Source organism: Lampetra planeri, unplaced genomic scaffold (genome assembly GCF_965212315.1).
Source record: "Lampetra planeri unplaced genomic scaffold, kcLamPlan1.2.h2 scaffold_1834, whole genome shotgun sequence".
Taxonomy (NCBI): domain Eukaryota; kingdom Metazoa; phylum Chordata; class Hyperoartia; order Petromyzontiformes; family Petromyzontidae; genus Lampetra; species Lampetra planeri.
In genome coordinates, this window is record NW_027614578.1 from 1 (window position 1) to 24,853 (window position 24,853).

At 46.1% G+C, this 24,853-nt stretch overlaps 1 protein-coding gene across 1 annotated transcript; it reads left to right on the forward strand.

Moving 5' to 3' along the window:
- Nucleotides 1–199: 199 nt before the first annotated feature.
- On the forward strand, nt 200–24,508 carry LOC144739999 (disks large homolog 5-like; the record flags this gene model as incomplete). Its single annotated transcript, XM_078622885.1, is given in 40 exon segments — nt 200–343; nt 1,438–1,621; nt 2,224–2,480; nt 2,759–3,071; nt 3,401–3,610; nt 3,612–3,635; nt 4,904–4,997; nt 5,000–5,087; nt 5,202–5,327; nt 5,558–5,690; nt 5,779–5,903; nt 5,991–6,057; nt 6,059–6,167; nt 6,296–6,399; nt 6,576–6,668; nt 6,948–7,532; nt 7,534–7,837; nt 7,840–7,892; nt 7,996–8,145; nt 8,206–8,333; nt 9,096–9,217; nt 9,566–9,616; nt 9,767–9,956; nt 10,225–10,305; nt 10,674–10,836; nt 10,912–11,045; nt 11,678–11,833; nt 11,926–11,992; nt 11,994–12,110; nt 12,220–12,368; nt 12,524–12,694; nt 12,776–12,972; nt 13,153–13,202; nt 13,205–13,298; nt 13,388–13,515; nt 13,730–13,843; nt 15,568–15,676; nt 16,204–16,304; nt 18,232–18,495; nt 24,448–24,508. Coding segments are annotated over 40 exon segments (5,810 nt in total), but the record flags the coding sequence as incomplete, so codon positions are not given.
- Nucleotides 24,509–24,853: the final 345 nt, after the last annotated feature.

Genomic DNA, 24,853 nt, shown 5'->3' on the forward strand with positions numbered 1-24,853 from the left:
TCTGCTTTTTAAAGCTACAAAAACACAGAAGGTCGTTAATTACCTCTTAATTGTTTTAAAACACGATGAACTCTCTAAAACAGCAGGTAGGTTCAAATTTTGATGATACATGATGTTCCCTGTTGTTTATTTTGCTCAAGCTCCGTCCATCCTCCCACGTGACCTGGCAAAATTAGTTTCTTCCCTCTTCGTGAAATAGGCCGAACTCGACAGCGGGTCACGACTACGAGCGTCTGAAGCTGCAGTGCATGAAGGCGATGGCAGACTTGCAGTCCCTGCAGAACCAGCACAGCAGCACCCTGAAGAGGTGCGAGGAGGCAGTGAAGAAGGCAGACTTCTATCAGTGAGTACAGAACCGACCACGTCTCTCCCTGTAAATTTTTTAACAGGGGGTGCATTTGTGCAGTATGCATTCTCGCTCCGCCTGCAGGGTTTTAGCTGCTCTGACATATTCACAGCAGATTGCATAGAACAGATTTTATTTTGGTGAGAGTGACGGGGATGAATCCTTTAGCAGTCCAAAAGCTGAAGGGTTAAGCCTCGGCAAAAAAAGTCCTTATGGACCATCATCAGTTTAAGTTCATCTTTTTTTTTCACTGTTGCAAAAAAGACAAATTTGTTTTCTTCTTAACAGGATAAATTCCAAATTGTGTTTTCAGGCCAAACACTTAGACCAAATAACTGCTGTAATAATGATGCCCTTATCGTAGAGTTCACACCAGAGTGTGTTCTGTAATTATCATGTGAACCCTGTGTACGTGGCATCTGTGCCACCGGCATAATACTACAAGCAGCATTTGTTGTCCTGTGAAATAAGCTGAGCTGACTTGACGCGAAGGGGACGCCGGTCCATTTGTGTGATTTAATGATGCCACACTGTCTCCAAAGTGTAGGGAACCGACATCTGGCCCCAGTAAAAACAGACAGATGAAGGATTATTGCCATGTTAAGCCTCTCGTTCAGAGCCCTGTTTGCCCATCGGAAAGTCTTTATGCATTACTGTCGTGTCTCCATTCACAGTAAACTCCATCCCAGGGAGTCGTTTAAATACCATCTATTCCTGACTAATTAATTCTACGTGAAGCAATAAGTCACTTTACATGTTGGCGAGCATTAGCACTGGTAAATTATGGATGGTTGTTTCAACTTCCTACAGTTGCTAGTTAAGCTGTATTAAATTACCGGCATCCGACATTGAACTAATTAGGTAGCATGTGTGTATTATTGAGTAGAAGTTACTTCTCCTCTGTATCCTACTGTGTGTTAAGGAGAGATTACTAAAATTTAAATTTGAGAACCTTAAGAAGTCTGCAAGTAATAAGTTGTTTGGGAATTATTTTCCTCAGCGGATTAATGCACATTTAGTGGTTTAGTGGTCCATGTAACATGGCTGGCAGTGCCCCGAGTCTTGTCTTAATAGCACTTGCTGTGTCTCAGTACACTGCACTGCCGCATGGCCAGCGAGCACGCCCAGATGAAGGAGGAGCTGCAGGCGGTCAGGCAAGACAACGTCCAGCTAGTCAGGGAGCACAACCACGTGAAACAGGCATGCGAGGAGCTGAGGAGGCTGCACGACGAGGACCAGAGAGAAGTGACGGACATGAGGATGCTGCACCAGCAGGTATCCATGCAACTTGTACCAGTGCTGATGTGATTATAGATAAATTACACAGATAGAGAGTACCCAGACACATTTGGATCTTTACATTTGAGACTGTTCCTCTCAGCGACCATTACTTCCCATAAAACAGCATTGTAGAGAGAATCAGGGTCAGACAGTTTTGGTCCTGCATCAGTCACATGATTATGAATTAGACAAATGATTTCACCCATGTCGTTTACTTTCGCTCTGTCACACATATTTTCAGCCTTATTATAATGAGGGTCACCTCATTATATCACCCGAAAATAACTGAAATAACCGAAAATGTTTTTGTGGTCAACATTTATAATAAATGACATCCGGTATCTGGTGCTTTTCTGTACCCAGTTCTATTTAAGACTGTCATTTCCGGCAGGCTAGCGTGAAAAGTAGACATAAGTGGATTTGATTGAGGCACTCCTGCATATCCACTCCTCATGGTTAAATCATCAGGCAGAAACACTGAGCCCAGTACATTGTTTGGCAGTGCTCCTCATTTAAATGCACTCCAAATGGATGAGACGAACTGTCCAGCTGAGCGCCACTAATTCAGTGGGGCACCTGAATCGTGTCATTCCTAGGTGATGAGAGAGGGGTCATCTGATGCTCTCAACAAGCTGTACGACACGGCTATAGACAAATTAGAGGCCACGAAGAACGAATACGAAAGCCTGAGGAAGCTCTACAACGAGAAGACAGCCGGTCACAACGCAGACTTGAGTCGTCTAGACCGTGCAGAGGAGGAGAATCACCGGCTCCAGAAGCAGCTGGACATGCTGCTGAAGCAGAGAGACGCCGCCATCCACTACCAGCAGCAGTACTCTTCGTCTATCAGAAGGTGAGGCCGCAAACAGCCGACTCAAATCCAGCAGCTATAAAAATCCAAAATGATTAACAGAAGCAAACCTAGCTACAATATCTACACTCAAGTTTAATGCCAAAGTCAAATCTGCTCACAACAGTGCTTAAAACATCAGTAATCCAAGGCAGATGGGCAGTGGCCTTTGCCATTTTATTGTTTCTTAATGATGCAAAGACTCTGTCTTTTTTTTTTTTTTTTTTTGTCCTTGACAAAAACCAAAATGTAAAACCCAATTCATTCATTATCTGATGCAGATTTGACAACACCCAGCAAGAGCTGTCAAAGGCCGCAGCCCAGAACAAGGAGCTTCAGCGAGAGATGGAACGGCTGCAGTCGGAGGCGACGCGGTTCAAAACCCAGCAGCTCAAAGCAGCAAAGGATTGTGAGAAATACAAGGAGGAGCGGGATTCTGTGATCAGCGAGTACCGTTTGATCATGAGTGAGCGCGACCAGGTGATCAAAGAGGTTGAGAGGCTTCAGACGGGGCTGGAGATGGCAGAGGCCAAGCTACAGGACACTTCCTCCGAAAGACGAGTCGCCAGTGAGGAGCTGGAGGCTCTCCGACAGGCAAGTGTCGACCCGCTGTGACGCTCTCGCACACAAAAGTCGTCAGGCACTTTTCCATGACGATTCAGTTCCTCTTCGATGTGGTTTCTGTCGTCACAGCGCTGGCTGCACAAATCTGCCGCAATTCAAAACTTTTTTTCTTTTTACTGTGACCTAAAGACATAAACAATGTAGAACATGGAGGAGATGGTGGAGTTGTTTTTGGTAACGGACAGAGTGAGAGAAGAAGAGACGGAGCAGGAAACGATCGCTGACACAGAACTCTGCAGTTCCGATTATCGCAGCTTTTGTAAAAGATGAGTTTCCCCCTTTACTCGTGTGATTTGAAGGAGCTGGCCTCGGCACTGAAGGACAGGGATCGGGCCATCTGTGAGAAGAATGAACTTCTGGAGAGGTACTGCCACGAGGTCAAGGACAAGGCTGAGGCCCAGAAGGAGCTGAACCAGGCCTGCAAGGACATAGAGATGGTCCGCGAGGAGAGGGACGTGGCCCGCAAGGAGAGGACCGAGGCCATCATCCAGAGGGACCAGCTGCTGCGAGAGCGAGTATTACCAGGCCAGACAGGTAACGGGCCAGACAGGAGATTTATTGTTACGAATGGAGGGATTGATTAATTCCTGACAATAATCCCCCAGCCCATCTCATATTCTAATAGTAAATGTTTTTTTTCAGCAGCTGGCAGCCTTCCACACATTGATTCGTGCTGAGGAATGTCTGTATCAATCGTCCGCATCTCACCATGTTTCAATACGGCTGTCAGAAACTGCTTTTACCCCGAAAAAGCTTTTCTCTCACATCGACACACACCAAAAATTGCACTCCTTCAGAAATGGATAATTGAGCCAAAGGAACGAGTCTAATGGAATTAATCTAACCGAGGACTTAATTAATGCTGTCTCTATACTCCCTGTGTAGTTTCCCTGCTGCACTGTTATTCAGAGCGAGACAAAGAGCATGTGTTACAGATACACCAGCAGAGAGATCTGTTAATTATACCGCGCCTGACCCACTTGACTCTGCACCTCCTGATCCCATCCAATGTCACTGAGGCATTTTAATGTACAGGAATTAGATCTGGGCGAGATGAGGAGTCATGTACGTTTCTCAACCGTACACAGAGATACTGTGTGGTTGTGCCACTATATGAACACATTTGAGCTTTTAGAGTATTTTCTTTTTCTTTTGGTCAAGTAAATTGGACCCTTTCGAAACAACTGGAGCCTGTTCATGTGTCTGTTACCTGGTTTTATACAACAAAATCAGCCCCATGACGTAGCCTTTTCAGACTATAGTGCTCTCCACACCAATGACAAATGAATGTGTGCCCGACCAACTGTCCCCGCTCCAGTTAACTACTTTAATAGCTTTGCTAATGTCCCAACGTGTTTGTGGGTTCAATGCGGTGGACAAAAGCAGGTCAAAATTCTCCCAGCTGATGTGGAATGAACGTTACAGTGAATTACGCCGTCACTTACCGGGTTCTCTGCCAGCTTGGGTCGCTGCGATAGTCCGTCCTCTCACTGACTCATTTAGTGCGGTTGTAATGTTTCTTCTTCTTCATGGGTCTGTTCCTGGCCGGGCCGGGCCGCAGCCAGACAGAACATCGCCTCCATTGTCCTTTTTCTTCTGTGGTAAAATATTTTTGGAATGCGAGTAAAGAAAAAAACACATTCTAACGCGTCGTCATAAAGTCAGCGGCATATACGATAATAACTCTATTTTCTGTTTGTAACTTGCGTGTGTCTCTTCCACATGTGACTGTGAGTTCTTCATACCTTGCTGCCGACCTGTCTGCACACACGTGGAGTACACTCACTTTGTGCCTCCTCCAGGAGCAAGACTCTGCCACTCTGGACATGGAACGAGCCAACAAGGAGATCGAGATGCTGAGGAAGCAGTACGAGGCCATCTCCCAAGAGCTGAAGGAGTCCTGCAGGAGGCCGAGGTGGCCAAATGTCGACGAGATTGGGCCTTTCAGGAGAGGGACAAGATAGTGGCCGAGAGGGAAAGTATCCGGTGAGGACACAACCGTAAATCCCTCTTACACGGTGAAGTGAAAGTCTGATGATTTTAAAAATAGATTTGGTTACTTTTTTTGGTGATGCTTTGCTTAATTCTTGCACCTGACAGCACACTATGTGACAACCTGAGGCGGGAGAGGGACAGAGCTGTGAGTGATCTGGCAGATGCTCTGAGGAATCTGGATGACACAAGGAAGCAGAAGAACGATGCTGCACGGGAGCTCAAAGAGCTGAAGTGAGTCATTTCTCCAGTCCTGTTTTCCTTTAAGTGCTATTTTTAGCCTGACAATTTGAGCCTTACTCATTAAATTCAACTCATGCAGAAACTGCTCGTCTTGTTTGGGAATTCAGTGTAGATTTAGGTTTTCCGCATCTCTTGTGCCACCTAGTGGTGGATTTACCTCACTGCCTTGGATATTTCCCTCTCCCCTTCACATGAAGCTTCACATCTCATGTTTCCTGCAGAGAAAAGATGGAGGACCAGTTGGAAAAGGAGGCACGCTTTCGTCAGCTGATGGCGCACACGTCACACGATTCAGCCATCGACATGGACTTAATGGAGTGGGAGACAGAAGTCATTGAGTTTGAGATGCACAGAGTAAGAGCCACGACGAACTTTGTGTAATAATACTGACTCTCTGGGTTCTTCACCTGCCAACAGTTAAACACGTGTTGTCATATTTCAGGACATGGATTTGAAAGCACTTGGGTTCGATATCGCTGAGGGGGTAAACGACCCTTATTTACCAGGAGATTGTGGCATATTCATCAGTAAGGTGGACAAAGGAGGTATAGCAGAAGGACGATTAAGGTAAACGTCAGACATGTTTGGCCAGATCAATGATACAGCAAATGTCAGTTCTTCATTCACATTTCTCACCCTTTCCTCCTCGTGCAGGGTGAACGACTGGTTGTTGAAAATAAATAATGTGGACTTGACCAATAAGGACAGGAAGCAGGTGATGAAAAGCAGTGCTGGGTGTGGAGGGAGTGATCAACATGGTGGTTCGCAGGAGGAAGTCCCTAGTTGGACGCGTCATCACCCCAGTCCAAATAAACCTGGCTGGACATAAAGGTCAGCGTCAGCATGAAGTGAACTTGACCTCTTTACCTCACCGGTTTCTTATTCATATACATGTATATTTCAAATCAACAATGCAAAAGTCACTGACGGTAACGAACACGACGGTTTGTACCTCTCAGACTGTGGCATCGGCCTAGAAAGTGGAGTGTTTGTGGCCGCGTTGGCTCCTGGAAGTCCAGCCGCCAGAGACAATGCTCTTACTGTCGGGGACAGACTGCTGGCCGTGAGTAGGAGATCTAATTCAACTTACAGGCAACACAACAACGAGCATTCACGGCTGCTGAAGTTTATTGGCCTTCTGCAGCGCTCTCTGCTGTGGCAACGTGCAGCTTAACGCCCTCGTCTGCCAAGGAGCTTAAGTTTTAACCTTTTTACAACCAACCCGTGTTTTGCCCACAGATTAATGGATTTAGTCTCGATAACAAGTCGCTCTCCGAGTGTGTAGATCTACTGAGGAACTGCCGAGACCCTCTCTGCATCTCCCTCTTGAAGGTGGGACAGCGTTCTCCATATCTGCATATGACTTCAAGCAGTTTTTAATCATGCTGGTAGAACTTAAGGAAAAGGAGTAAGCAGTCAACAATGACCTCGCGATTCTCTTTCGTGCAACCATTCATCACAATGTCAGTTGGTAGATGGATGGACATCAGTATGTGTATAATGAGGATCTGATTTGGTGGGGGTAAGATTGACAGCCCTGCTCGTCACTGGAATGGTATTTAATTTCATGTCAAGAAAAACAAGTGGTTAATTGCCTCGTATCGCTGACAGTTTCTCCCACAGAGCTGCTCCGGCCAAAGTTTGTCCGAAAGTTTGAGAGACTCGGAGAAGATGTCTCGACTCCAGTCCTGTGAGAGTCACTTGAGAAGCTGCAGGACCTCCAAGCACATCTGCTCCAAGCAAACAGATGTTTGCAGCTGTGACTTGAGTGGGAAGAGTGATGACAAGGAGACAGGTGATTCTCTGGACGGCAGCAGTAGCATTCACTGTCACAAGTCCTGCACCAACAGCTCTCAGCACTCTCGCTCGCTGTCTTGCCAAGGAACCTCCTCCGCCTCCCACAGTCCCTCCGATCCTCACCCAGAGTTCTGCTACAGGAGGCAGGATTTCCACCGCCACCCCTTCACGTTCACTCCCGTCCCGTCTGACTGTAGCTCCCCGCAGACCGTCGCCGACCGAACGATCGGCGCAGCATCGAAGCCGAGCGGAGGGACGTGGCCGAAAGTCATAGTGGGAGCTTCCATTCCAGAATGTGCTCAGCTGTCCATCTACAAAAGAGCCAAACAAAGGAAGTCCATCTTTGACGTGAACGCTTTCAGGAGACCCGAGGGCCCTCCAAAACTGGACTACATGTCTCTCTCCCCAGCTGCCCAAGCACTCGCCACAGAGCTCCATATGTGACACAACACCTCCGACCCCTCCAGCCAGGAATGACTCGTTCAGGTTCAAACGCTGCCAGCAGAATAATTCGGCATCAGACTCCACCAGCAATCTCCCGGCCAGCCCGGCCCAAGTTACCAGCCCACAGGGGGAGGGCGAGGCAGGAAATCAGCTGTACTACACCGACGCTCCGCCGGGCGAGTCAAAGAAACCCGCTGAGGGGGATGGGACTCAACACCGGGGTCAGGAACAGGAAAAAAGGAAGAGGTACCGGCCTAAATCGGCCCGGCACTGAGACGAAATGTGACGCCTTTACACATTCCAGTTCCCATGCAGGTACAACTTGATTCAGTCCTAATCTGAGGTTCTCTCTTTACGGTATATATCAATTTTCCTCCTCAAGCAGTTTTGGTTTCATTGGTCCTCATTGCTTCTGCAGGTACAGAGTTTCTCTAATGACGAACACTCGCCGGAGCCGATGGAGCTGTTGCGCTTCTCTCCCATGCGAACAAATCGGTACAGCGTGCCCTTTGCCCCCCCCAGCTACAGCAGCGTGGTAGCACGTAAGTCACCCGTTCAGTCGTCGCATGCGTTGGGGCTGCCGCTGCACATTAAGCGGCCGTTTGTGTCCCCTCCAGACCCAGCACAGCGAGGTTTGGCCCCGTGTCCGGCTACGACCGCCGTGATGAGGAACCCGGTCTACACGGCCTGGAGCCACGAGATCCCGACGAGCAACTTCCCTCCCAGTTCAAGCGTCCATACACACTCCCACACAAGGTGCTACCTTCTGTCGGTCTGTTGGGATTTTTTGATTTTTTTTTTTTTTTTTTTTCCAAGGTCAAAATTATTTTTTCAAAGTTAATTTTATTATATTAAGTTATTTTTTAATTAATTCATTTCTAATAAAAAATAACAGGCAACAAAATGAGGGCAACAGCATCTACTGTACTGTTAACGGCTGTTTGTTTTTCTGTTGCAGTTAGTAGATGCTAATGTGCCTCTCCTCCATCAGATGTTTGGCCTTGTCACTGGTGTTCTGAGTACCGTTTCCATTGTTTGATCCTTTTAAAGTGGCCCAGTGACTCACCCACTCAATGACCTTCAGCCTTCGCTCATTTCATTATGTGCACCTGTATTTTTCCTGCTGTGACATAGACATCATCCACATATGCAGTCCTAAAGGAAGAATATTATGTATTTCCACCCTCTCAAATGTGAGACGTTGCTGCTTTTTGTTTACTGTACTTATGAAATAAACAACATTAATTTTGGACCTTTGGCCAAACAAAATAGGCTATTTAAAGAATCAGCAACGACTATTTAGTTCCTCACCATTTAACAAATAAAATTAGTTACTGCAGACCAGATTTCATCAACACTTATACAAAACAACATTGTTTACCCTGCCCCAGATCTCACAAGCAGATGGCATGAAACAAATGATATTTAGCTCTGGGTTGAATAACTGAATGCCAGGGGACATGCTGAGTTGGTTTTTGTTTTTTTTCTTTCTCTCTTTCGTTCTCCCTCCACTTTCAGCCCACAGCATCAAGGTCGCCTCAGTATGGACCTTAGCCACAAGCACTCAGGAGACTTGCCTGAGATGAGCTGCAGCCAACCACCACACAGCACCAACTCCCTGCCCTCCAGCGCCAGACTGGGTACATAAATATAGAGTCCTACTTTTTAGGACTTGTCTGTGGAATTCTAGGAAATACATATGGCAGACTGCTTTCACAAATAGTAGTAAAAATGATGATATTCTACTTTTAGGAAATGAAGCCTCAAGAGAAGAGGTGTAATTGAATTATAGAGCAAAGACTAAATATTTAATGAGACTCTTCCACAAGATGAGATGCATCGTGATGTAGGTGACTCAGCTCAGAGGTCGGGGGCAGTGACAGATTGGACACATTTACGTCCCAGTAATTCATTTTAGAGATTTACTGACAGTGTCTGTCTGATACTTCCACAGATCATTTTACATTTTGGTTTTATTTGATGTTTAGGTTCCCCGAGTACTTCACAGTTCAGGACAGAACGCATTAAAGATCCCCCCGGCTCGTTATCCCTGCTCCTCTGGATCGGGACAGAGGTAATAATAATAATGAACAAAAGATTCAAACAAGGGTGAAACAACAGATATGATTGAGTGGAAATGGTGACTCTTCTTGTTCTGCACGGTCCGTCAGCAGACATTGGCACAGGAGGTGTTTTGAAATCCGACCTTCTTTCCTGTCCAGGTTCCCTCTCCCATTCAGAGTGTAGCAGTCTCACACCTCCGATGTCCCCCGTCAACCTGGAGACATCGTCTTTCACCAGCAGCCAATCGACAAGCTCCATTTCCACGCAGCTCAGGATATCAGTCAGCCCTGCTCCTGTCTGTGACAGGCGGAAGGGATGGGTAGGCCAGACGCCCGTGCGGGTCATTATACTGCCATCATTCAGCAGGACATGACATGTTTTCCTCCATTGGTCTGGACCGCTGTCTGTTTCATTTTGACAAATCACTTGTAAAGCAGTAAACAAAGCGATAAGCTTCCATGTAAAATCATTACACCACTAATGCTCCATCGATAACGTTCTCCTCCTCTCTCCTCTGTGCTGTTGGTCATTGTAACCTGAAATCATCCTGTCCTGGTATGAGTGATTGCTCTCTCCTTCCTCTCAGATTTCTCTCTCATAACACTCGCTCAGTCAGACTTCCAAAGACATTTAAGCCCAAGTTCTACTCTTTAAGAAGCTTAAGGTTTGTCCAGCACTGTTTGTGGGAAATATTTACAGTGTGGAGTGTGATTGTCACTGCACAGAGAATCTTTTTTTTTTGTTCTTATAAGAGTTCTGCTTGAGTTCTTTGAGTTTTAGATGCCAGGACGTGCACATCCCTTTAGGTTGTCACATCTACTCCGCTTGTTACTTATTCAAAAAGTTGGTTAATTTTATATGATTGCATGACTTTTGAGTTGCTGCACAGTCTCCGTATGTTCCTGCTGAGACAAGTAATATCACCAGGAGAGCTGTAATAATAAAGAATGACAATTCTACTGCAGGCGACATTGTTTCTTTTGGAATTGTACATGTTAAACGTCTGCTTTCCCTCCATGTCCTCCTGCAAAGGCCGTACTTAGAGGAGCCACGCAATGTGACGGTACAGAAAGGAGCAGAACCACTCGGGATCTCGATCGTGAGCGGAGAGCACGGCGGAGTGTTTGTGTCCAAAGTGACAGCAGGCAGCATCGCACACCAAGCCCACTTAGAGTACGGAGACCAGCTCCTCGAGGTACGACAGACGCCGCGCCTCCTCACGATATCTGTGCATCCTCTCGGTGTCTAATGAACCACGGCTGTTTTGCAGTTTAATGGAATCAACCTTCGGAATGCCAATGAGCAGCAGGCGCGCCTGGTGATCGGGCAGCAGTGCGACACCGTCACCATTTTGGCTCAGTACAACCCTCACATGTTTCAGCTGGGAAACCACTCTCGCTCAGGGTAAGCAGAGGAGTCCGACAGAAAGAAGGAGTCATGAATTTTAGATCATCATTTGAAGCCCTCTCAAAGCGATTTGACATGGAATTAAAAAGAAATAAACTGTTATTCCTCAGGCTCAGCAGACAATATGAGAACACAAACGTATGTCAACAAACTGCAGTGCCACATGGGGTCAAATGAGTGTGTTATGTAACTGCAGATAAACTGGAAAACACCATAGATACTTACAGTCCCAATAGTGCTTGACTGAACTTCAAAAATTGAAAGTTGCCCCACGTTTTCAAATCGGTTGACTAAGGTGTTCATTCATGTCAACACAAGATCTAAAATGTAAATGTTTTTTTTTGTACAGCCCTTTACAGCAACCCTTATGGTGAACCAAGGTGGTTTACAATATATAGAAGAAAGGAAATAACAGCAGTGAGGACAAGAAAATAATGATAAATGAGTAAACTAGATCATAAAATTAGTAAAAAAAATTAAAGTTTCACCTACTGGGTATTGAAAGCATTCCTGAATAAATTTGGTTGTAGATTTAGAGGCCAAGGTCAGAATTAAGACCTGTAATAGGTCCCTATCACACAAAAAATAAAATGTCTTAAATGTATTCAAAGCGGTTGTGTTCTTCTCAGCTCCCGAATGGAGTCCATCAGCAACCAGCCGACGCCGGTAGACAGCGGTGCCACCACTCCAGACAATCGCTCCATCATTAGCGAGCAGGACGAGGGGACCGTGACGCCCCCGTCCAAACAGACGACTCCGGCCACCAGCCCTCACAGCTCCTTTAGGTATGATGACGGCTGTGTCACAATGACGCTGAGAATATACCAGAGGATGTGGAAGAGATCTCCCAAAGCCCTGAAGGAGGTTTTTCCAACAGACTACCACGTTCAAGTTTGCGTCGGACCGCAGATCCACGGTTGGTGAGGTTCAAGCGGATCCAGGCGGGAGCTGGGAGTTCACATCTGTGGAGGGAACCGGTACGGGATCTTTGTGGAGAGTCTGGATGATGACAGCCCTGCGAGATGTCCCGATGGCCTCCTGCCTGGAGACCTGATCCTGGAGGTTAGTAGACTGTACAGTACAATCCAGGTCCTGGTTCTAACGTCTGTCTTTGTTGTGACCACAGTGATGAGTTAGTGTGTGTTGTCTGAACTGATGTTCATCCCATTAGTACAATGGCGTCAGCATGAAGAACAAAACTAAAGAGGAGGCTTACCTGGAACTGTTGAAACCAGCTGAAACCATCACGTTCAAGGTACAGAACTGTGTGGACGAACTCGCTGCAATCAAAGAGTCCCCTGGAGATGGATTCTTTATAAGGTACCTTCAGTAATCCTTCATCCACTACTGCTTTTGAATGTGGCTCAACAACAACAACAAAAAAAAGTCTCAAGCGCTATATTTTTAATGTTTAACGTCTGTTCTAACATCGTAAGCCCCAAAACGTAACGGCGTTATTGTCAATCTGTTGTCAGAGCACTTTATGAGCGGGTGGCGGACGTGGAGCAGGAGCTGAGCTTTAAGAAAGATGATATCCTGTACGTTGAAGACACGCTACCAAATGGGAATTTTGGCTACTGGATGGCCTGGCAGCTTGACGAGGGCGCCCAGAAGTTGGGGAAAGGGCCGATTCCAAGTAAATACATGTAAGCCACTGTCTCCTTCTCGTTCCATGGATGAAGCTGAAAGGGCTGACTGAATTGTGAACATGCTCAAATGTCTCTCAGGGCCGACCAGGAGTTCTACAGGAGACACAGCATGGCAGATATGAAGGACGACAACGGCACCAGCAAGACTCTGTCTGCTGCCGCTCGCAGGTCCTTCTTCCGCCGCAGGCTGAAGCACAGACGCAGTGGATCCAAGGACGGGAAGGACGCGACGGCGCCGGACGCCATAAGCACCGATTCTTTACCAATCACAGAAGGTTCCGTTTGATTCCACTCTTCGATGTGGGTGCTGAAGCTGCTGTGAATGTGGAGATGATGGAATTAGGACCATTTGTGTGTTTTTGTAACAAGCAGAGCGAGAGAAAATAGACGGAACAGAACATGATCTCTGTCCAGCTCTGACTGACCTAAGACTCGTTTGTTTATTTCCTGCTCAGATGGAGTGAGTCTGATGTACCAGCAGGTCCAGAAGGTGGAGTGTTTATCCCCCCCGACCCGTGGCTGCTCTTGGGCCCACTAGTGGAGGCCAATAAGGACATGTTGGTGAAGGAGGCTCCATCCAGGTTCTGCCGCTGTCTGCCCGGTGAGCTCCTCACCAGCAGTTTGGAATCCTTTTATCAACCTCAGTTTTTAAACAAAAAACACACAAACATTAATCTATTTTACTCCCAGAAATCATGAAGGCATCTCAGCAGGCGATTGAGCGCGGAGTGAAGGATTGCGTGTTCATTGACTACAAGCGACGCAGCGGCCATTTTGACGTGACGACTGTGGCGTCGATAAAAGAGATCACCGAGAAGGTAAATTTGTCAAGTTCATCGCACGTCATGGGTATAAGTCAATAAAATCTGTCGGACACCAGATAAATGTGCTCAGGAGATGAGTTCTGACCCACTAAACAGTTTGTGGTTTCATTTTAAGAACGCCTGTCGTGTCGGTTTCCAGCTGTTGGCAGCTGCTCTGTGTCCATCCGTCCCTCCATTCCTCACACACTGTCTCCTCTGTCTCTCATAGGACTGTCACTGTCTACTCGACATCGCTCCTCACGCCATCGAACGCCTTCACAGCGTTCACATCTACCCAATCGTCATATTCATTCGCTACAAAAACGCCAAGCAGATAAAGTGAGTAAAACTCCGTTTTAAAAGATGGTTAACCCTCAAACGCCGACCGCCTCCCCGGCACTGCATTCGTGCTAGCATACTCAGGAGTACCGTAATTACATGACTAAATGCGCTATTACAAAATGGCAAACAGTTCCTGTTGAGAAGTGTCACTTGGTTCCTCTACCTGGTTGTGAAGAAGGAGCTAGAAGGAGAAAACGTTGATCGGCTCCTGAAAGTTGCCGATCAACAGCCATGTTGCTGTCATTACGGTAATCCCGTTCGCTCTGTTGCCTGAAGGTAATGACAGCTTGAAGTGCAAGTTCTCAACTTTCAGGAACCCCCTGATATTTTCTATTACACGACTATTTCTGGCAAACAGTTGTAACAGTGTAATTACGGTACTTCAAAGTATGCCAGCGCAAATGTAGCAGCAGCGGATACATCAATGTTAAAGGGGGAAGTTATTATTTTTGCTCAACATCATGTCCAGTGTACGACCTGTGCTGTTGGGTTTTACGAAACAAAATGTTCAATAGACACACACAAACGTTCATTTTGACTCGCTGTCAGTACATTGTGACCTAATAAACACACTCCTCAGAGAACACTTGACCCTTGACCTTCATCCTCCAAAGAAATGTCCTCGTGTTCAACAAGCAGGAAATGTTGTTCATTGTTTGTCTGTTGTCTCGTTGTCTTTCAATCGTTCACGTCCTTTTCCTCCCTTGGAAACAGCTGAACCTGCTTTGATCACCGTGTCATCGCTGTCTCCGCCACCTGCTGCGGCTTTGATAGGATGATGGTGGGCTCACAGATCCCTTTTGCTTTTTCATTTGTAATTGCACGGGGGAAGATTAACTCGGCTGAACCCCCAGACTCGCTCAGGTCGGGCTTTCTCAGCCTCATGCACACACCCGCGCCCACACGTCTATGAAGCGGTGCGGCGGCAAACACGGAGGAGATTGATTCCTGGTAAGCCGTCCCTTTCATCAGCTGAGTGCCAGCTGTCCGGGGAAAGCTCGTAGGGCCCGTGGCTCTGCAGCGTGGCGTCGGTGGCTGGAACACCAGCTGGCCCCCGTGCACACACAAACACACCTCCTACTTGTCAGTGTGTCGCCCCTCCTCTGGGGGCATCAGCAGAGCAAGGTGTTGACTGAGTGTCGGGGAGGGATGGGAGTGTGGGTTAGGTCAGGAGCTTCACCATTACCTCTGTTTGTCTTTGTCATTTTCAGAAAACAAACATTTAAAAAATGTTGTTTGCAAGTGAGGCAAACAGGGTGCGGGAGTTTTTTTTTTTTTTTTTTTAAATTTATGATTTTTATTCTTTTATTTTGTCAGCTCTTGGTCTTCTCCTACGCACCTGTTGATGGATAGGTGCGCAAAAGGTGTCATTCCCTGAGTTCCTTATTGGTCATTTTGTCCATTTCCCAAACACATTTTCATGGAACGCTGCAGAGAAATGAGACTAGTTTCAGATGAACCTGCCTGGGCCTCCGGAGGGACGTGTGCAGTTGGATGTTTCTGGTGATAAACCTGAACTCGTGTGAATTCAGTGACGAGTTTGAGTCTGAGTTCATCAGAGGGAGGTTCAGTACACACAATGGTAGAAATGTAGCACAAAGCTTTCAAACTAAAACCATGAAACTGGCCACGGACCATGTGTTGACTTTTGAACTCAGTCAGATCCAGGTTTCTGATGTGGTCCAGGATTGCCAGCGGGCTGACTGCTGTGGTTTTTGTCTCCAGGAACAGAAGGACCCTCTGTACCTGCGGGATAAACTCTCACAGAAACATTCCAAGGAGCAGTTTGAGACGGCACAGAAAGTGGAGCAGGAATACAGCCGCTTCTTCACAGGTTGGTGTGATGAGTAAACCTGCAGACACACACTGATGACATGAGTCATCATACACGTGTGCAGCGTCGTCCCCCTGGCAGGCAAACATGAGGTCATATTTGCCCCAGTTGACCCAGAGAGATCAGATGCCAGAGTTAAAAAAAACAACTTCACAATTAGTGATGCAGTTTTATTTTTGTCATGGACTAATAATGTCAGTCGCTCTGATCATGACAAATAAAAAGTTCATCAAAGCTCAGTGAAAACAGTTAACACCCTGGAGGTCGTCTCGGGTTCTGGAAGAGCGGCTGCTCCAGATACCAAACTTCAACTTTGATCAAGGACACTGAGAACATTCCAGAAGTATTCCCCCTGAAACCAGGGTAGACGCTGTAACTATGAGCCATTCAAGTCAGGTAGGAGCGATTGGTTTATGTTCACTTGTATCAGGATCGACAGGAGGACCTGATCCAATGGACAATGGTCTGTTTGTAGTTGACGTTGGTGTGGAATGGACGCGCTGAACATCAGCCTCACTGTGTTCCAGGCGTCGTCCAGGGGGGCAGCGTCCCCTACATTTGCACTCAGATCGTGACCATCGTGGAGCAGGAACAGAGCAAAGTGCTGTGGGATCCCGGACGGAGCGCCGTAACGGTCGCCGATAACACACTGACTTTATCACACATGCACCAGCACCGACGTTCACGTAATATTCCCACTCCAACAGTGATGTTCTGTACCACGGATAGAATTGTTTACACTAGTATTTAATACAACGCTTACTTGAAGGTTTTAATTCCTCTTTATCTCTAGTAGCCTAACTTCGATGGATCAGAGGAAGCGTGTCGCTGCAAAGTGAAGACTCATGAAGGCCAAAGCAAAGAAAAATGGTTCCTCTCTCTCTCTCTCTCTCTCTATATATATATATATATATTGCCATTTTTAATTTATCTAATCAAATCAAATGTTGGGTTTTAAACCTTTGTTACACAAACCTACTTGTCGAGCTAACAGGAATATTTTATTCTCCAGTAAAAGTTTTTATTTATGTGGGGGAGGGTCGAGTGTCTGCTGACTTCATTTCAGTACTGTGCCAAGCTGAACTCATTCCCCACTCTGCCCCATCGTGATCAACCCTTCTGCAGCTTTCCACCGCAGTCACACGTCTTATTGCCAATACAAACTTCTTTTGTCTCATGGAACTTTAAAAAGGGACGTTTCTTTGTGGATTCACGTCATTTCATCTTTGTTTTCTCAGAGTAGAGGTCATTATTTGTACAAACATTAAAAAGGGTACAGTGAATGGAGGCGGTCTGTGTTGTCTGTTGAATTCTCTCCACTGCTTCACAAGCAGATATTTGTCAGTGGGATCAGTGCAACTTCTGTCCACACAGTGGAGTCAGTTCCACCCAGCTGAAGCCAAAGCAGCCATGTCAGCCGGCATGGTGCCTTTTATTTTGAAAGTTCTATAGCTTTCAAATTAAAAGGATGGCTCATCACACTTGAAGGATTAAAAATGTAGATTCATCCTTTGTAGCGCTGTCAGTTCTGTCAAATATTTACTGGTTTACACCCAAAGACAACGACTTTAAGTAAACCTGGAGTCCTACTGAGCAGTGTATTAGTATATATACAGTATATTAATACCTAACATCAGTAAGAATCCCAAATATGGTTAAAAATACCAATAGGACGAATCTAACCCTTACAATGCACGAATGTAATTATATGGAAACGTGAAAAGCAAAAGTTAAACAATACAAATGAATACAAGTTCATCCCCAAACACAAAACTGTTTCTATGTTTGGGCCTGAAACCAAAGTCCACTGTCGCGTTCTTGCGTTTTTTACATTTAAATTAAATCACGTTAAGTCTCCGTGGCAGCAACTCTACCATGAAAAATTGATGGAACTGATCACAATAGATGAGCAGACATCAGACGGCGGTGCGGCCGGTGGCTCCTCCCCCTCCTCCTCCTCCTCCTCCTCCATCACCCCCCCTCCTCCTCCCAAAACCACCACCTGTAAATGTGCGCTCCGTTCTTCTAACTAATGGATGTACCCCGACGTCCGGCGGACTCGTATGACAAGTAAAGTCGCCGATCACTTAACGTAAATAACGTTTTTATAATACACACGAAGGAGAAATTCGCTTCTGGCGCGTCAGCGGCGGAGCGGTGCGGTGAAGCGGTGCGGCGGAGCGGCTCAAGTAGCGGAGCTGCGCTGTCAGACGAGCCGGAGTGAGAGGACGAGGCAGACGGCATCATGAGACCAACCGGGCTCCTGCGTCAGACGTCGGTTTCTCTGTAAAATGTGCCATTTTACGCGCGGATCGAGCGGATGACGCACCTCTTCCTGTCATGAACGCGCACCGGGGGACGCGCGACTGATCCAACTTGTTGTCGAGCGATCGTCGCCAACTTTGTGTTCGTGGACGCCGATGAGAAGGCAGCGGTGGTTGACTCAACATGGCTGAGCCGCTGGGGCATCAGGGGGCGACAGTTGGAGCCCCCCAGATTGCCTGAGACCCCCCCCCCCATCCATCCCACCCCACCACCCGCTTTTTTAACTTAAGTTGGAGGAGGCAGTTGGCTCCGAGCAGAGAATGCCGAAAAACAGGGAGAAATTTCCCCCCGATCCGTCCATCCACATCTCCAAGATGACCATGATCATCCCGTTCTCCCCAGATGTGCCCTGTGACAGCAACGGGCAGCGGATGTGGTGGGCTTTCCTCGCCTCCTCCATGGTCACTTTCTTCGGGGGGCTCTTCATCATCCTCCTGTGGAGAACACTCCGATACCTGTGGACCGTCTGCTGCCACTGCAACAACAAGAAGAAGGTGAGAGGACCGGACGGGCTCCCTCACAAAACACCCACCCCACCTGCAGGCAGCAGAAGATGATGAGAAAAAAAAGTTGATTTAAAAATATATTGAAAAATATATATATATGTATATATGATTGAGAATTGAAAAGCAGAATTTAGCATTGTGTGTGTATGAGTGTGTATGTGTGTGCTGGCTAGTACATGTTCTTAGAAGAGGTGTGATATACGTATGTGCAAATATTTGAAGTATTTATATCCTCCGTGAATATTCACCTACTATCAAATACACCGTCTTAATATCCACAGGGGGTCTTTGTCAGAGAGGTCCTGTCGTATTTACGAGCTTTGTACCTTGATATCGTTCATTTCCACGTGAAAACGTGCAGAAAAGTAAAGTCAAATCCATCAGATGGTTCACGCGGCCATGCTGCGACAATATTTTCAGTTTCCAACTGTGCAGCCCTGAGCCCGAACCTGTGGGAGATGGACCTCTGGTGTCAGTAAACAGATACTAACTTATTATCAAGAAATCAAGAAATAGATTTTGAAACATTTCCAATAAATGCAACATAGCATTTAAACACTGTGACCACATTCTACATGACATTTTTAGTACTGATGAAACACGGTGGGAATAGTTCATAGTTGGACTTGTGGAATGTGAAGTTCAGTGTTGTGAAAACACCAAAAAAATAATCCATCCATCCCCATTTTACTAACAAAAAAAAAAAAAAAAAAAAAAAATCGTGAATAAAACATCTTTTGGAGATTGAAACTTAAAATCGGTGAAATCAGAAATGCCTTTATTGCCAGGTGGGTTGAATTTGTCAGGGTGTACGGTGCTACATTTAACATAAAATATGATATTTACAGGATTAAAAACTTAAGAACCCTGAATTTAAGATTAACAGTAGAATAAAATAAACTTAAAAACATGCAAAATACAGTACAATGATTACTTTAATAACAAAGTAAATAATAATAAATGAAATAAGCTGTTGCTGCCTCATGTCATGCATGTGCTTCTTGACACATCAGTGTTAAAGGTTTTTTTTCACGCATATTCGGTCCAAACTCTGTTTGACCCGTTGGAGTTTTGTCCTCTCGGGACGTTCGATAGCCACCAGACGCTGTGGACCGACCCTCTGTGCAGTGTGTATCTGAGGTTAACACCCACTCTGCAGTCTAATCCCTCCAGCTGAGGTTTTGTCATACTTAAGGCTGAAGATTTCCTGCTGCGCAACTGTCATGACATCATCTCATCATCGAGCCCGAGGTCGACCAAAGTTCTGAACCGGAAAAACGACCTGTTGGTCTTTAAATATAGGTTTGACGCAAAGAGACGTTCACTTCTTGTAACTAACTGTTCATGCATCCAGGGCTGCAGGGTGTTAACCAACCTTTCACTGGGAGACGTCAGCATCATTCATCGCCCGTAGCTGATTAGAACGACGACTGCTGCCGTGAATCGTTACGATGAATTGATTGTGTAATTCATTTAATATCCTATAGATGTGAAGTTTGTTAAACTTGTTGAGCCGATTAACTTAAACGCTGTGGTAGGTAACATTCCTGCACTAAAACACAACAACTTTCCAGATAAACAGTGCTACATTTGTGCTAGCATACTTTGCAGTACCATAATTACGGGACTATTTGCGCTGTCAAGTATTTTCGGACAAGTTGTCTTATGCTGCTCCATACTGTCGTCGTTCAAGGGTTAAGTAATATAAAGTTGATACAAGGGTTATTTGTATTTACTCGACCGTCCATCCATCCCATTGTTTTGTCTTTTCTTTTTTTCAGTTTTTGTCGAGGAGCTGAGCTTACCCTCCGCTCAGACTTTTTACTTAAAGTTGACTTCCTTAAACGGAAACTGCTTCAGAAACGCAGCCCGACACGGTGAACGTCACGTAACTCCACACAGAGGTGACAGCCGGGTCAGATTAGAGTAAGTTAAGTACAAAAAAAACCCAAAAACAAACACCCCAACGCTGCCAAAGAGATAATAGAAGATGAATCAAATTGTCGGTGACTCATTTTGGATAAAAATGGAGGAGAACTAGATGATGTTGTTCCTTTCACAGTCAACAGGTTTGGTCAGTTTTTGTCCAGGTTTTGACTGCGTCTGCTGAGATCCACCGACCTGTTGCGTCCGTCTCAGGGGGACTCGTCCTTTCACTTCCCCTCTTCCCCGCTCTGCCTTTTCCCCTCCTCACGTTCTTTCCTACACCCTCGTCATCCTCTCACCTTCTTATTGTCCCCTGGAGAACCTACCTCGGAAATGAGAACTGCAGCGTCAGCCCGTGCATACAGTGAAAAATCAGTACTTCTGTTGCTTAGCAACTAGCAAAGTGAAGGGATTCATGATAAGAGTACATCTCTCTCTGTTTCGCAGTTGTCTGGGCTGTGATATGTGGCAGGTTGTGTTGGAGGAACACCTCCCACCCTCTCCTGGTGTGTGCGTGTCATTGGCAGCCCAAACATGGAGCTTTCAGCGCATTGTTCAAAGATGGGATCGATAATCAGACGCCAACCCCCCCCACCCCCCCCCCCCCCCCCCCCCCCCCCGCCTATTCGGCGTGCGGCCTTCCGCCGATCGATGAAACATGTCCGCCGATGAACGACAGTCCTCGTGTGTCTGGGTGAAAGGAAGACACCGTTTATTGCAAAGGACACTGAGCTCCCTCAACACTCAGTTTCTTCGTAGGAGGGTGTTTAATTGTGGGACATTTTTCAGATTTTTTTTTTTTTAGCACATTCTAAACTGGAATGTAATTGGCTAAGATTGCGCCAACGGCCTCATCAAAAACTACTGCTTCTCGTGTGGAAAAGCGTTCAGCAACGTCGACGCATAATAATTGACAAATACAGCTGCCAGAAAAAACATTTAGCCATAAATGAATCAAGCTCAAAGGCAACAAATACCAAATCAGGTAATGTGGAACTTCTTACCTGGAACCAAATTGGATATATTTTTACAAATATGTTACTTCAGTGTACTAATATATTGTTCATGGTGTTTGGATGATGCAGTTTCAGGCGAATTACTGTGGAATCTCAAAAGAGGCAGATCTGATTGCAAAAGTACACATTGATTTGGGTCTAAATGGGGTTTACATATCTCCACCCTCGTCTCCCTGACGTCTCGTTAGCGGTTCAGTCTGTGTAGTATTTATCTGTCAATTGTAACATGTTTTTAACCGGCTGTGTTAACAAAGTATTAGCTCCTGGTGTTACATAAGACCACCAGCGCGCCGTGTGTGACCGGACAGGACTCAGATTATGATGTGACACATCCCAGGACGGTGCCAGAGCTGCTGCTCTTTGTCAGTCAGAAGGACAAACGCTTGGTTTGACGATGCTGCCAGACACAAGCAGTTTGAAGGCAAATCCTGGTCCAGTGTTACAGGAAATGAGAACCAATATTTACATCTACCGACCGGCACAAAACACGTGAGATTTTGTTTTTTTCATGACTTCACATCAGCATTGACAGAGTCACAAAATGTTTTAAGAAACGCCAGGGACATTTCATTGACGTGATACGAAATAAGAACAACACGTTCACGGGCTCCAACTGGTTTGCGTTTTTTTGCTATTTTTTTGTTGGTTTTTCTGACTACCCTGACTGAAAACTAAGAAGAATCCAGAAGAACCAGGTGACATGTTTTTCGCTCTTTGTCTCCAGGCTCGTTCCAACCCCGTTCAACCCCTTTCACATCAGTCGCATCATGTGATTCAGTAGTCGAGCTTTGGATCTGTATTTCCCTGATCGACTAAGCTGAGCTGCGTCAGTGGAACAAACTGAGCTCATATTTGCCGAGCGGGTTTGTTTAAGCTGCACTTTTCCAAGGGAGTCTGACTTCCGTTCGCCCCCAATGACAGAGTTTGGTCGTACTGATGACATTATTTGGATTTTAAGGGGCCGTAAATCGAAGACTCTGACATCCCGGGGCCTTTTCACACCACTGACAATGTCTTGTTTCATTATTAACGTGAATCGTATTCATGGGTTTTAAATCATTAACTGACTTAGGAGGAAATGGTGTCACGGGGCACATGTTCTATTCTAGTTTCACCCTTTGAGAAATGACCGCGGCTGATCAATGGCTCTCAGCGTCAGGAGGACGAGGCTCAGGCGGGACGGGGAGACCTAAATTTGGAGGCTCCGGTCATTAATCAAAATGATGAAGAGATTTGCAGCCTGTGTGTGGTTACATGTGCTTTGCTAATTTCATTCCACTCAACTTTCGGAGAAAAGAGGAGCTTTTGGGGGAGGGGGCTTTCTTCCCCCTCTACCAGCCCATTTCCCTCATCCTCCTTTTTTTTCTACTTTTCTGAAGCAGATGAACGACTCCTCTTCATTTCACAGACGGGGATGAAATGTGGTTCCTTCTGGAGATTTCCAATCGCGATGTCGTTCCAAGTTGCCACATTCGGAGATGTTGTTCAGATAAAAACTGAGACGCACTCTGAGTAAAAGAATTTGACTCATTCTCCGTATTACATTATCATGCATCACGAGAATAAATGTTAGCCGTACTGTCCTTTGAGGCACAAGCTCAGAAATGTCACCGATTATTTGTATTATTTCTTAAACTGCTTCGCCTCTTCCTGCGTGTGACCTTCAGATGAAACCAGACCCTTCAGACAGTAATTGGACGGTGTCACGTCACGAACCCCCCCGTCTTTCAGCTCTGACCTTATCGCCATCAAGAACATCCCGGCTGATGTGTTCTTCACATTTATAGATTTGGTCTTTACCGTGGCAGCAGGTGAAAACCTGTAATCCTTCAAAAACAGCCATCGTTACCCTGAACGTGCTGGGTCGCATGTACAAACTGGAGAGCTAATATCTTTTGATTTACGCCAAATGTCGATGTACAGAACCTTAATCAATCTACTTCAATAGATCCCTTGACCAAGAAAACATCCCCTGACCATTTGGAAATGCAATGATGCCATTTTTAGTTCAATCGTTATTTTCAAAATTCACTGTTTTGCTTTTGTTCTGGATGCAACTCCAAAACTATTGAAGACTATTGAAGTATTGAACAACCAGTCACACTCACTTCACATCTACGGAAGATGAAGAGTGACCGATGAACATCACCCTCCGTGAGCCACAGACACTCTGTTGTAGATAAAGTTTGCAACAATCCAAGACTGTAGCGTTATTAGAGCAGCAGGAGAGAGTGGGACGTCAAAAGTCCCCGACAGATTACTGGATGGGAACGTGAGCTGGTGCTTGTTGTTACTGTGTCATCAGGTTAGTGCTGCTCTGGACAGGAAGTAACACGGCGTGCTGGCGCGCTCTGCTCGTCTCTGATTGAATTTCTCGGTGCAGCCGTCCGTTTTTATAGCATGGAAGGCGATGTTTGCCCGTGGGTGGGCACCGGTTTAGAATCCTGCGCTGACACCAGGTTCGGTGAAGAGGTGGAAAAACAAACAATGATGCAAATATCTGCAACTGATGAACATAAGTAGGGCTGGTCCTTGAAATAGTATTTTGTATTGTGACCACATGAATTGGCTAAATCTCTGAGGACTGTTGGTTTAATGACGACTTTCACTCCTAAAAACATGTTCCTTATTTCACGGTTGTTGGTTCTCTGCAACAGACTGCAAGAAAAAAAACCCAGCTTGTTGAACCCTTCACCAACGACAGTATCCCTGGAGCTACATTTGTGCTAGCATACTTTGGAGTACCATAATCACATGACTATTTATCAGAAAACATCCGACACTCAAAGCTAAGAAGTGGCACTCGGTTCCTCTGCCTGGTGTGAAGAAAGAGCCAGAAGGAGAAAAGGTCCAACTAGGAGAAGGAGAAAACGTTGTCGCGTTCCTGAAAGCTGAGAGCAGACATGTCGCTGTCATTTCAGTAATCCCATTCGCTCCGTGGCCGGAATCACCATAATGACAGCAACATGGGGGTGAAGTGCGACTTCTCGGCTTTCAGGAACCGTTTGACGTTTCCTCCTTCTTCATGTCGTCGACCGTGAACTCCTTCTTCACACCAGGTAGGGGAACCGAGTGGCACATGATTACGGTACTGTGCCGTCACCCGTCACCCACATTCATTCATTCACTCTTACTGCATCGGTGCTGTGGCTTTAAAAAGATTTATGGTCGAGTGGAGGCACAGCACATGTTGCTGCTCTGAATGCCACGGGGTCTTTGAGGCTGGCCGTCCTACCCCGGAGCATTCTCTATCTGAAGAATGCAGCTTGCTCATGTCTTGGGCATAAACACTGTGACAAAAAAGACTCCTGTGCAGGTGTGCAGACGTGTGGGGTGCAGAGAAGAAGAGTGGGGTCTGACACCATTAAGGCTGGAATACAAGAGAAGTACTTTATTGATCCCGT